This window comes from Clavelina lepadiformis, chromosome 4, assembly GCF_947623445.1.
Source record: "Clavelina lepadiformis chromosome 4, kaClaLepa1.1, whole genome shotgun sequence".
NCBI classification, from domain to species: Eukaryota; Metazoa; Chordata; class Ascidiacea; order Aplousobranchia; family Clavelinidae; genus Clavelina; species Clavelina lepadiformis.
Genome location: NC_135243.1, coordinates 6,201,308 through 6,215,132, shown reverse-complemented (window position 1 = coordinate 6,215,132; position 13,825 = coordinate 6,201,308). Strand labels below are relative to the sequence as shown.

The 13,825-nt window shown below is 39.6% G+C and overlaps 1 protein-coding gene across 1 annotated transcript; it reads right to left on the bottom strand.

Annotated features, from left to right (window-relative positions):
• Positions 1-7,140: 7,140 nt before the first annotated feature.
• Positions 7,141-12,290, bottom strand: LOC143452948 (uncharacterized). The gene is made up of 8 exons (XM_076954105.1): positions 12,136-12,290; positions 11,723-11,927; positions 10,760-10,851; positions 10,414-10,576; positions 9,851-10,208; positions 8,307-9,242; positions 8,119-8,191; positions 7,141-7,993 (listed from the first exon to the last, which is right to left on the bottom strand). The coding sequence occupies exons 2-8, from the start codon at positions 11,873-11,875 to the stop codon at positions 7,933-7,935; spliced, it is 1,836 nt and encodes a 611-aa protein (XP_076810220.1). The 5' UTR covers positions 11,876-11,927; positions 12,136-12,290; the 3' UTR covers positions 7,141-7,932.
• Between the last annotated feature and the right edge of the window lie 1,535 nt (positions 12,291-13,825).

Below are 13,825 nucleotides of genomic sequence, written 5' to 3'. Positions count from 1 at the left end.
GGGGAACCATAATTCTCTTTGTTGATTAACTCGTGGTGATTTTAATTTTATCCACACAAAAAAGCGTAATAACGGCAAAATTCAAGCAAAGACACTGATATAGCGTTTCAGTTTCCGAATAACCATCAAACACGTTAATTGCAACAAGTGTGGGCGAAAGAGAATCATGTGACCTTTCCAACCCAAAGTACAAACTTATGTACATGTGACATAACCGATATCACTGGCTATTGAAACACGCACATAGGCAATCAAAAACAAATTAAAATGACTGCAGAAGGCTGTGAGTAGAATAAGATCGCTGCTTCAATGTTAAATCCGTTGGAATAGCTTGACGGATATGAACAAGTTTCGTGGAACGAAGAACAAAGAGTTTACAAAAAGTTTACAAAACACAAAAACAGACATTCCATGCAAGGCCCCGTAGCATTGATAAGTAAAATGAGCTTAAGTCTGCAACACAGCCAACAAACATCTGGTCCATGTCGTTGAATGTTTACATGTAACCAATGGCACACTACGCACCGTAATCAAAGAGCTACACTGCAATCGCCACTAATTAAATGGCCATAAAGTGCAAATATACGCAATGCTCCGATATTGAACTCTGTAATAACTTGTAATCCGGATGAGCCACCTAGCTCGGGCGTTTAACATAAATATTATTAAATCGTTGACAGATTACAGAGAGCGTATTAAAGCCTATCGCGTAGGCTAAACGTTGAAATACCGCTAATCGTCAGTGCTTGTGTCGTTGCAAGCTACGACAGAGTGACATTAACATCATTTCGTGTAACTGCATGAAAGGAAATTCGAGGTCCGAAAAATGGCGTTTATTATGACAGAGCTTGTTGGTGAGGTGTTTTGAGCGAAAATTTTTTATGTTGTTTTTCTGTTTCGTTTTTTTGATGGGTCGCTTTTAATACGTCGATTCAGAATTGCGCATAAAAAGAATAATTACTTTTTAAAGAGATAAGAATTAGTTAAAGGGTCACCTAGGCGCACGGGCCATCCAGAACAGTAATTACATGACGAGCATGTATATTGTTGAAACATAATTTTGCGAGATTTCGTGTGAGTCAGACAAAATTAACAAAAACTAAATAATCAAAGTTTCAGCGACAAAAAAAGCTAGATTTAAATCATATTCACCAAAGTTGCAGCGTAATAACAAGTCGTAAAAAAATGTTTAAATGCATTTCGGGAACGTGCATATCACTTTCGTAAAACTATAGCTTATTAGTTGCGATTACAACCATAAAAATAGATTCATGAATAAAAATCGTGACAAAACTCGCTTTTCAGCGAATTCTAATCAGTGATAGCATCGTTTGTAATAGTGAAGCGCGACATATTTCCTTGGCAAATCCCACCACAAAAGTCGAAATGTATATTATCAAAACAGGCACAACAGGGCGTCCTTGCTTAGTCGTGGGTGCAATTTAGAATGTAAATATTGTCTGTATATGTAACCTTGCCTTTAAACTTACCAGCACTGTTAACAACAATCTAGGGCCAGTGATTGATGTACGTCACGGTGAGTCTTGCTCACGTCAGGAAATTAACAACACAGAATTTACGTGGATTAGTGTACCTGAAACCAAAACATGTGTCATTACTTGTTACCGCCAGTAATAGGTAAACTTTTCTCGGAAAAGCGCGACTTCAAATTTTGGCGTTGATTATTCTACGGTGCCAAAGGTAAAACTGCATCCAAACAGGCGAAGAAGTACACCCATTCGGCCAAACATAAATTATAATAAGATTTTATCTGTAATTTCAATCATTTACAGCTAATTTAATTCTCAAACAAACACCGGGTGCAGATACCCAGGTGCAGTAGTTAGGTCGTAATCCGACTTAAATCCTTCCTTTGTTATTTGTTTATCGTACATCTAGTACCGGTGTTAAGATTACCTGTTTGTTTGCCAGTGTTCTTAAATTTGTCAACTGTGCTTTTAAAACAGCATCGTATACGACGTACGGTTGTCTCACGACGGATCCATCGATATGGAGTTTCGTACCATTGACGCAAAAAATATCTTAATCTTTTGTTGTTAGACAGCAAAAGTTCTAATTCTGTCACCCGAATGGATGGTCATAAAAGCAGCAAGCTTCATACAGAGGTGAATGTATGGGTCACCGTCACACTATAAGCGCGTTAAGACTGGCAGTGCATGCGGGTTAATCTTGTTTTAATGGGAAAAAAGGCCTCCAGAGTTTTGTTTACCGCCATAGTGGCTTGCAAAAAAAATTTCGCGTTGCAAATCTTCCCAATTTCACGCCATCGTTTGGACGTATGTCCTTCGCCAGATATACCTGGTAGAGCGGTAAACGGAACAAAATATTATCGCACATTTTTGGTGAAAACATGTAGCTCTTTTTAGTATCGGTCGATCTAAAAAGATGCGACGGCATGATTAATAACATAATCAAATGAAACTTACTTGAGACAACAAAGACTAAAAATCCACTCGTTGTTTACAGCGGTTTTAAGTAATTAAATGCCCATGTAATTTTCCACTTCCACAACTCTATAGCTGTATGACTAACTGGACCACAAATGCCGATATGTGCCGCTTCAAGAAAAGTAAATGACTGACGTATAGTAATAGACTGATTATTGTGACGATGATGACAATGTTATTCTATAGATCCCCTTTGAGCTTGTGTCAAATAAAGCACAACAAAATTATTTAGCATGGCTGAAAGGCAGAATTTAGGCAAAAAAGCCTAAAATTACATCTTGTTTTACCGTATGTTTGAAGGTGCGCTATATTAATGGCGTAACAAAGTGGTCAAAGTTCACATCTCTGGTCAAAAATATTCATTTGTCAATGCGCTAAACACGGTGACGAGAAGCAGGTCCGGGCAGCAGGAGCGTCCAGTCATTCTGTACAAAGTGATTCTTAACAAAATATTTCCAAACGTGTCATAAGACGGAAAGCAAATTTCGTTTTAACGTAATACAGTTGCAATGTGACATAAACCCTGGGAACAGACGTGCAGTAGGCCCTGTAGTAGGTGTAGCTGTAGGTCCAGTAGTGATCAACCCTATTCTCACACACGAATGTGGTCCTGCGATACCCTCATAGCAAAGAAGGCAAAGGCGTATAAGGCAGACCAAGCTAAGAAGGATGTAAGACGGACAAAGAAGCGTAAAAGCATGGATACTGGGAAACGAAATCCCCTGTAAAAGACAGTGTGGTGTCTCGTATCATAAGACTCATAGCTCAGCGTAACCGACGACATAACGCGAGCAAAAGACCTGCGCCAAAATATGTGGCGTTAACTTTTACTGGCGAGATAATTCCCCGTTTTATGATCAATTTAGGTTATAAAATTCCCATTCTAATAACCAGCTATCTGCTTTGTATAAGCGTAATGGAAAGGGATTTGCTGTGCAACATCAAAGTACCAGAAGCATACAGACACAAATGATAGATCAAAGAGAATTTTTAGCAAGCGTACAACTTGAAACAAACTGTCATTCAGCGAACAAATTGTATCGCTCGCGGCTGGTGTAAAGCCCACACATTAATGTATCATAGTCCATTAGGGTGTGAAAATAAATGGCGAAACCGCAAAGTTCTCACAAACAAACATACAGGTTTCTTCGGTCGATGTAAAACGTTGTGTATAATACCTGTCAAAACATAGGTCATGCCGGTGGTGCGACAACTAAGATTTTTGTGTTTTTTGCACTTTACCAGCACAAAGTTGAAAATGCGTGAAAATGCATTGTTTAGGGCGTCGTGCACACCGCAAAGCGTGAAGATCTAAACAACGTGCTTGTTCTGGGGGCGATATGTTGGCAAAATGCGTGTTAAGTAATTAGTTTTCGAGTCACTCTGTTTATAAAAGCTTAGTGGATCTTGACAAAAAGTTACAGCGCGCAATATAACAATAACAACACCTGCTGTGGCAGCGCACAATCACAAAAAAGACGCTACTTTGGAAATGGGACGTCAAAGTTTAACAATAACCAGCTAAAACCGGGCACGAATCACGTGGAAAACACACACCTGTGAAAAGGCACGTTAATGCTAGCTATAGCAGTATGGTGTACTGTATATCTTTCCGCTGTTGCGACGACTTTAAACGCTGGTAAAGTTAACAAAAATGCCAAAATTTCCACAAACATCAAATAAACACGTTTTCGGAAAAAGTAAAACAAATCTTCAACGTTTGTTTCTGAGTTCGAAATTTTATTTACAAAATGTTGATACACGTCATTGTTGCGCCGCAAGTCTATGATGAAGTCATCCCTTTCAGTGATGCTATTTTGAGCTAAGGAAGCTCTTATGGGCATGTCTGAGCAACGGTAACTGTTTAAGCGCAGTAATTGGATTAGTCCTTCAGGTTTGCATTATGATAGCGTTGTCTCTCTTTTAAAAGAAAACACCGGGTATAGCTAGCGGAAAAAATCGTCTTCTCGAAATCCTCTACTTAACCAGGTGGCACAAATTGTGTCGTTATGGAACCAAGCCACTAGTTAACTGTGATTCGGCGTCACTACATCTGTATCTCTTTATCATTGCCCTGATACAACAAACCGTTTGCGCTAATGCTTGGAAAAACTTAATTTGCAGTAATTCAATCTTCGTAACCGTTTCTATGTCATTATCATGCCGCTGACGTTAACTGGGAAGACCGTTTGGTGTTATTTTATCATACAACAATGCTTCGGCGAGGTCATGCAACACCAAAATCACAATGTTAGAAGCGCTGGAATTGAATTTTCTTAAGCCCTATACTGACGGTATAAAATTAAGAAACAATGAAAAATAGTCGAAACTCGAAAAGTGCGTGACTAGCCCCTGTAAATAACTACTATATTATTGGGTCGGAGGCTTTGGTACAAGATTAATGCACGGGCTTATTGTAAAGTCCTGTGATTTATACAATTCTAACTGGAGGTTAGGAAAAACCACGTACTTTCAATTACATACAATCACTGACTTCGGTAAGGTAACTTACAACGTAATTCAGTCTACTTACTTTCAAAGGAACGGAAGAAACACTCGCTGCGGAATTTGACGTTTGCCTTTACAAGCCAAGAAGGAACCGGCTCGAAAATGTTGCTCTTCGTCGCAACGTAAAGCAAATATTTTCATATTCATGACCCAATTGACACAGAAGTAATTACTTTTGCTATTGCATATCTAGGTTAACTTGCGCGTCTGATACCCTAAGAACAGAATAGTCCCAACGGTGAGATTAAGTGAGCATTGGACATTCATTATTAACGATAATATGTCTTTTCAAAAATACCAGAATACAGCAGTTAGGCGCTTTAAAGCACCTACGCTGTAATTATTGCATTTCTTTTCACATTAATCATTAAAATAGATAAGAACTTGTTGAATTCAGCTTGTAAGACCAGCGTGGGAATGTCAGTCCAGATTGTTCCTTTTCGTGTAATCCACGTATCACCATACTTGGGTTGAAGCAGCGCTAGCAGTGCCAATTGCGCCAAATAGAATACATTAGCGCAAAACAATGATTTACTGTAATTTAAACGAACCGTTCACTTTTGAAAGATGGCGTGTCGACACTTATGACGTCATATATACGTACAAAGTCTTATGACGTCATGCATACGTAAAAAGTTGCCAGCAGTATGTAACGACATCAGTTGAATACTTTGCACATTGATGATAGCATACATACTTACCTATTTAACTGGTGCGAATGTTTACAGCATGATATTATGTCATACAGGATATGACAACATTTAACGAAAAACTTGGCGTCTAAGCAATAACAGGAATTCCAATCACTGCTAATTCAGCGAAAAAATCACCACGCTACCATATGCTTCTGGTCTAATTAAACCCAAGATGATTCAGCGAAAGTCAATCATTGCGATCAAAATGGCGGTCTTCTTGATGCGCGTAGCAGCAGTGCGGACGATGTGATTGTACAAATATCACCAAGCATCGAAACATAGATATCCCGGTAAGAAGCGACATGATTTTGGCGAACAGAAACGCCCTCAACCTGAGCCATCCCACGAACATACAGAATATCATGGCATGATACAGCACACACGGATTTGTCTAGCTATCCGTTTGTGTTGAATGCCAAGATATCATTGGTCAGTTACAAATATAAGTAACTGTAAATCACTCTTTCGTTGGCTACTTTGAAGTATAAGACATAACTTGAACGACTAAAAAGTCATCGCAACTGATCGATAAAGTATAAAACATGCGCCAACTATCTTCCGTCTTTCTCTGCAATGTTCTTTCATTATGACTTAGGCCTACCAAACAACCACTGCTAACAGTCTCAAACTAAATTCATATACAGTATCACTTACTTAGAAGTTTATGTAAAGAAACTCCAGCTCCATAAAGCAATGCAAACTTGCCGTAAGTTTTTCTCCCAAACAAATTAACTGTCTACCAATAGTGTCTTTTGCAGCCTACTACCCTTCTGAACAGGGCTTGCCAACAAAAGTTGAAGACCAAGCTGTTTTTGATTGTGACGTTATAATTGGAGTGCTTCCATTCTCTTTATCAAAAGCACACGTGTGATGGGAGTGTTCGTGATAGCTCAGTAATGCATTGATTTTAAAACATTTCGAAAATTGTTATGATTTGTAAGGTAAATAATGCACAAATGTACATAAATGATATTGGCGGAAATTTTTGATATCAAGGATTGCAAAAATTTTATTACTGTTCCATGTTTGGAAATTTGGATAAGTTATTTTTTATCGTCAAAGCAGATTTCTGTTATGAGGGCACGTGATAAATGTTAGCAAAACATCGATTGTTTTAAATTGATACAGGCAGATTAAACTTACCAACTACAACAGTGCTGCCACAGTGTTACGCAAAGCTTTTTATGCAGTTTCTTTATTGTGGATGAGTACAAAGTTTTGGCATTATCAATTCTGTTTTTAAATTTAGACACCTTAAGCGGATTTGGAGTGGTCGATTGTAGACATTTTTACCCCGACTGTTGCGGATTGTTTGTGTGTTAGTGCAAGATGACGCATATTAATGCGATATCGGAAAATCTCGGCCTTGGCCGTGTTTTATCTTGACACAGATATCCTGTCCTGACACAAGCAAATAGGTTGAAAGCAGACAGGTAACAACTTGAGCTACACGACTGATCAAACGGATGTTTGCAAGAATAAGGAAAAGAGTTTATTATGTGCCTGCGAGGGAAAAGCAAACAACACAGAAACAATGAACTTCATATCAAAACATTATTACGGTGTTATAAGCACGGTGATGACGAAGTTTTCCTACTAGCACACAAAAATAAATTCGGAATCGGTCGGCTAGTCCAAGACAAAGCCTGGCGGACTAATGCTGCAGGGCTAATGTAATGACAACGCATCAATTCCAACCGGTTACTTATCCACTATCATTAATCAACTTACTTATTTACGAATAAGTAACCAGGGAACCAGTAACCAATTCCAGGCCGATTGAACACCAATTTCTCTTGGAATGTTTAGGCAAAATGGAAATCAGAAAAGATGTAATGTCGCGATTGAGCAGAGATTGTTTGTAGTTAAATAACAAGGGTAAGAATTAAAGCGCACATCAAATGCTGAATTTGTGCGCTGCCTTTCAGCATCTGGTTTTCATCAGTGTTATGACTTACAGTCGCTCAGCCTTCACAGAGTTATGTGGTCCTCTTTAGCTTGTTTGCAAGCTGCCTAGCTCGTGTGTAACTTGCCCATGCTAGAAATCGAAGGCAAAGTCCAAGGTTACGGGCTGGACCGTATCGAGCAACTCGCTCACAAAACTCAGCACCTCTTCAATGCGCGCGTGGAGCCCTTTGTAAAGCGTATGTTAGGCCGCTCCGAAGCCCGATAAGGACTTCACCCTCTGCTGGCAGAATTAACGTCAAACCTCTTGACGTAGTGAGATAAGCACAGGGCCGAGATTGTAACTTCTTTGGACTCTACTTGTCGTAACTTTCAGCGCTTTCGCCATGATAGGAAGCTGCTGGTGATGACGCATATCTAAAGAAACGAGAACAAAACTTATACAGGGGAAAGGGCATCATACAATTATATTGGTCTATAATTCTTTTACATTTATCTCGTTTAAGCTGTACAATGAGGCCAAATAACTTCAAAAATCTCACTTGTGGTTCTTATCAGATTCTTGAGCATCGGGAGATCTATGAGAAGATGACAATGATGCGGTCTCAATACCATCTGGAAAAAAAACATTCAAGTGTTACAAACACGAGTTTTTGAATTACTATACCTTAGGAACATCTGTCAGATTATTCTGTTAACTTATTGGCAGCGATAAATTTCGATACCGTACCTTGGGCGGAGCCTTCACAATTTCGTCCCATTTCTCGCATTGCTACATTTGCCTTTTCTTGGGCTGCCATAAATTCAGCTAGTCCCGGATAAAGCTGGGGGGCTCTGGCACCATTGGAGGGTATATGGTTAGCGGATGTGGTAAATCCTGAAGCTAGTTGTTGAAAATGCTGAGGCAGAACGCCGTTAGCTAAACCGTTTTGACCACTCATGGCGGCGGCCGCCAGTTTTTGTTGTTGCAGCATGTTATCGAACCACGTTCGAACTGTGGGAACGTCCTTTGGACTGCCTAGGTCAGAATATGGATGGAAGTCACTTTGCGGACTTTGTGATGGTTGTTTTATTTCAGTCGTTGTTGCCTGCTTCGCGGTTGATTTTGAAGTGTCGCTGCTCGTCGCTACGTCGGCAATGGACCAAATCTTTTGCTTGGTCGGGGACGTTACCGCTGGCGACGAGTTAGTGTTCGTTGTGCTGGTTGGTGGAGAAACGGTGGACACTTGCGAGGTTGAACTTGATGAGGGAGACGGATTACTTCTGTTTTTTGCGTCAGAGGGAGATGAGAGAAAGGGGTGAATTGGAAGCTGCTGAAGAGCTTGCTGGTACTGATGAAGCTGTGCTTGCTCGCTCAAGGCCGCCATGATATGAGGGGGAAGAGGGTGACCTCTTGACGCCGCCAGGAAAGCGGCAGGATTAAACTGTCCTGGCATTCCTGGATGCAGCATGGGTGAAGGCTGCGCGGCCACCGATAGATGTGGAGGGACTGTACCAGGGAATGGAAGACCTGGTCTTGCGATTGACGTTTGCACTGGAGGTGAGAGGTTGTGACGTAGCCCGGAAAAACCTGGCGAAGAACTGGATGTGGCGTATGGATGATGCCGCGCCAAATGAGCGGAAGGAACGCGAATTCTTGAAGCATCGTTGCTTGGCGGTCTTGGTACTGCAACAAAAAAGCAAATTTAATTTTATACATCAGCAAGATGCGTTCAGCTAAAGTAATCCTAGTATTAATTCTAAATAAGGCAACAGGAGCATATAACCTAAAGTGCGGAAATGCTCATATTTTTTATTGCTATTTTATTTAGTTGCTTTTTTTAAGCTAAATACCCGTTTCTGTAGCTGAAGAATTATAGTGAGTGCAAAGTTTGCTTCACGTGGCGATGAATAAAAAACCAGGCAGTCAATATTGCATCCGATTACACTTAGGTGCAGATCCATTAACATTGGCACAAACATTATTCAAACACTCGAGCGCAGACTTCAGACTTATGTGTAGGCTGTTGCAATTTATTTACTGCATTGCGCAAACAACTGGTCACGCTCCTTTAACAATTCACTGGTGATGATGTTTCTTCAACAAAGAGTAAACGGGACAAAGTCCGACCACTGCAAACCGGACGCCATTTTGTCAACTGTTATTGTGACGTCACAAACCTTATCACTATGCTTATCGATACGCCATTTTCATTCAACACAAAGCAGAGTAAATTGCGTCGTGATGATGTCATTAGCTTTATGCAGGCAATGAAAACCAGTCATTTTTCTTACCAAAAACTGGGGAGATTTTCTCTTCTTTTTTGTCTTTGGACTCGGCGTCGGACCGATTGATGGATTGTTGGGAGGAGAAATCTCTTCCGTCTGAGTAGCTTGCTCCTTCATCCGAGAGGCTTTCTCCACCGCTGGTGTGTCCGTTAAGGCGACGCTCGCTGCCGTTAGAAGCCAGGCCACTTTGCGGCATATCCAATGGCGACGATGATCGGCTGCTGCGATTATGGTTGCTATGGAGACCCTCATCGGTTAAGTCGTCATCGTCTTCGTCATCTTCCCCACAGCGATTTCGCGGAGACCACGTCATCTTATTTTCTTTTTTCAAACGACGACGCGCGTTTGCGAACCAAGTAGACACCTGGAATACATTGAAATTATCGGTAAATTAGCGTGTCCATAACTCATAACTTGCAAGTTCAGTCATAACTGTAAAGGAGCTATATTCACTAAACTTAAGTCGTTTAAGATTTTATCAATAAAGCAAATGCCATTCCATCTTAGTCAAAACTGCTACTAACTTATTACAAGTATTACGTGATAATGAACCGTTCAATCATCATTACCTGTGTAAGCGTCATCTTGGTGATAATGGCTAACATAATCTTTTCACCCTTGGTGGGGTAAGGATTCTTCCTGTGTTCATTTAACCAAGCTTTCAAAGTTGAAGTCGTTTCACGAGTTGCGTTTTTTCGACGAGCTCCGTCACTTAATGCCATTGGACCGTATCTGCGATGCACACCCCTTGTTTTACTCAATGTTTTAGCGAACCAAAGTGTTGAATTATTTATCTATAACTTCATATCATTTTTTCCCTTGAACTAATTACTGTAGTGTCACAATCGTATAGTTCATGTAGCTAATTTAAGTTGGCGATAATTTTGATTTCAAGTTACTAATTTAAGTACTTACCCGTATCCGTAATGGGCGGCGACGGCAGGATCGTAATACGCGGCAGCTTGACTCAGTCCGGCCCGCCAAGCATCTGCGTTATCGCCTGGGCCCTGATAGACAAAATAAAAATTTGGAAGATGTAATACAGCGATCGGTGAGAGAAAGAAATATCTTGAATTTTTGAAATTATGGTAAAAAACAACTTTCGTCTTTTATTCTGCGAACAAGCCAAATTTTTGCTCAAATCGATTCTTAATTTTTCATAACCATATATGTCATTTTACTCGAAAACGTCCGATATAATAAAATTTGCTGTAATTACACAGTTGGTGTACCATACGTTTTAGCAGTTTGTGCTTTACTGAAATTTCTGTAAGTGAAATTTCAAGTTTGCTAAGTTTACTAAGCAAACGTTGCTAAGTTGTTTTGTAGTTTGTTGAGATATGTGTTTGTGACGCATAGAAGTTGTTATAATTGACGTATATCCAAAGGTTAAGTTTTTCGAAAATTTAAAAAATTACCGCCGTTATAACTTAAAAATGTAACACGGTCTTTTCCTGTTATTCCCTTAAAATTCTTCTATGTTAAACTGCGAGCGGGCCATGTTGCTTAGACAGAGCGATCATATCATTGCGTGTGAAAATACAATGGCCTTTTCCAGCTGTATGCCTTTTACAAATATTATGTAAAAGCAGATACGAGGAACACGTTTAAAAATCGAAATTATTCAGAAATAAAGTTGACATTTTAAATAGTAAACGAAAATAATTGTCATTTGTTTAATTTCTGGAAGGTTGCGGCAGCGGGATCCGAAAATTAAGCCATACTTGTCACAAATTACAACATTTACGTATATAATACTGCAATAATATTACATTCACGCCATTTTATAAAAACTTTCAATTTTGATCCACTTATGCATTTACATCAATATAACATGGAGGATAATATACAGGACATAAGAATTTAATGTTTTCTCACCATTGGTGGATAAAGGGAGGCTGGGTCAGTGGCAGCTGCCACTGCAGCGGCGGCAGGTCCATACGAAAGATAGCTCGGGAAATTTGGAGCGGCGTACGGAGATCCGTACATCGCAAGCCCGGGCAGACGAGCGGCTACGAGTCGGGCGTCCATTCCAACGTATTTATATGAAGATCGGAAAGTAATTTTTCAGAGAAATTAAATCCTGAAAATGACATTTGTAATTAGAATGATACATTAGTGCTTTGTAGAATTAAATTCATTTCAAAGTAAACTAAAGCAACTGGAATCGTAAACATTGATGACTTTGACAAACTTAACAGAAACTAAATGTAACAACATTTGCATTTCATAACAAGCTAAGCATAAAAAACATACCAGTCAAATTTTATATTTGCGTTCAAGTCGCTTACTTTTTTGAAAGTCTTCAAGGAGAGCACGTGTAGTTAATCCGAAAAATCCAGTGCAGGAGCTTCACAAAAAATCACTTGAGCAAGTCACCGAAAAACAGCCGAATTGCTATTTAAGATTTACAAGTCGCTACAAAATACAAACGACAACAACGATTAGCGTTAAAACACAAAGCATCTTTCGAACCAATGTAACATACAGACATATAGTCACGACATCAACCCGACTCCGTTTGAATTTGCATCGTTATTTTCTGTTTCAGTGCGAAATGCTACGTATTATCTCCGTATTTGCCTTGCTTTCAGTCAGTCTAAAAACTTTCAATAACTTGTCTCCTGTGAAATTTTTTCGTCTTATGTCGCTGGGTGCCTTGTCATGTGTCAAGTCATTTCAAGCGGCGATATCTTTGACTGCTTCAATCTGTTTCAATGACGAGACAACTAAAGACAACTTTTTCGCTAAGTCCATTTTTTCTTCGTCAACGGACGAGTGATGGTCTCTCGTCGACGCGAACGTCTGTAGCGTGTCGCTTTCTATTGTTTGCTTTTTCCTAATTACTCAACGTTGGCGTTTCGAGTTTCGCCGCACGCTCTGTAGCGCAACTTGACGGCGAAAGATTTAAGAATACCTTCGTCGTTTCGCCCACCTTTCAGCAAACCACGTTTAAATCGGCCCACTTTGTTAAGAATGCAGTTTAAAATCAGATAAAACATTTACTGTTTCAGTGATGTACGCCATTATTTTGTTTATTTAGCACAGCATACTCAAGCATACATACCACTTTATCTTTAATAAATCTTTGTAGAAGTAAATACAAAGCTCAGCATAAATTATGTAGGATTTTTGAAGAGATTGAGATGAATGCACCTTGGTTGTACGTTCGCTTGCAGCAAGTTATTACTAAAAACTATAACGAGAAATCTTCTGCCTGTTAAAAGAAACTCCCTTTAAAGTTGACTTCTACTCACTGCTGTGCTGAAAACTGGAATGCTGCTGCTGCTATATCATTGCGACAGTCTAATAAAGCCAGAGGAATTTTTCTACTTTATAACTTGTCGCAGCACAGCAGCAGACTAGCGCAGCTTAGTTTTGTTACTGTTGTATTTGTTGCTGTCTTTGCCTGTTGGCAACATGCAATACAAAGGTCTGCTAATGTGGGTAAAAACACAATACAAAGCGGCTTCCCGTTGTGTTTTAAGCAGAGCATGTTGGTACGTCGCAGTGCAGGAAGAGATTAGTCGTCACCTTTCGAGTTGAACAAAAGGTAACGAATGCCATTGATTTCAAACCATGGGTCCCGCCGTCGATAGCTTTAGTCCTTAAATGAGATTAATACTGCCACATGTAACCACACTAGATTGAGTTGTCTGGCCATATGGTGAAGACTTGGAAAATAAGCAGTTGTAACATTAAGCACAAACAGCTATGCTTAAACTCTGTAGCTAAAAATACAGAATTTATACAGTTAAACTATCGTATTGTCTGATACGAAATAATCACACAATGCGCACAAGAGAGTTCTGGAAATATTTTAAATCTGATACAAATTTATAGCCTAGTTTTACGATATTATTTCGTAATCGTGAAAAAATGGTCTGTGTTATGAAATACTTGCTTTTGCCAAATGGCGTTTTCACCCTTTTTTAATTGCCCAGTTATTAACAATAGGTTTGTACATAAGACCAGTCCATA

Excerpts from the sequence above, each read along its gene's own strand:
- LOC143452948 (XM_076954105.1), bottom strand. The coding sequence starts at position 11,875 with ATGGACGCCCGACTCGTAGCCGCTCGTCTGCCCGGGCTTGCGATGTAC. Across the intron at positions 10,209-10,413 it reads CCAAGATGACGCTTACACAG|GTGTCTACTTGGTTCGCAAA; the intron begins GTAATGATGATT and ends AATGTATTCCAG. Across the intron at positions 8,192-8,306 it reads TTGTGAAGGCTCCGCCCAAG|ATGGTATTGAGACCGCATCA; the intron begins GTACGGTATCGA and ends TTTTTTTTCCAG.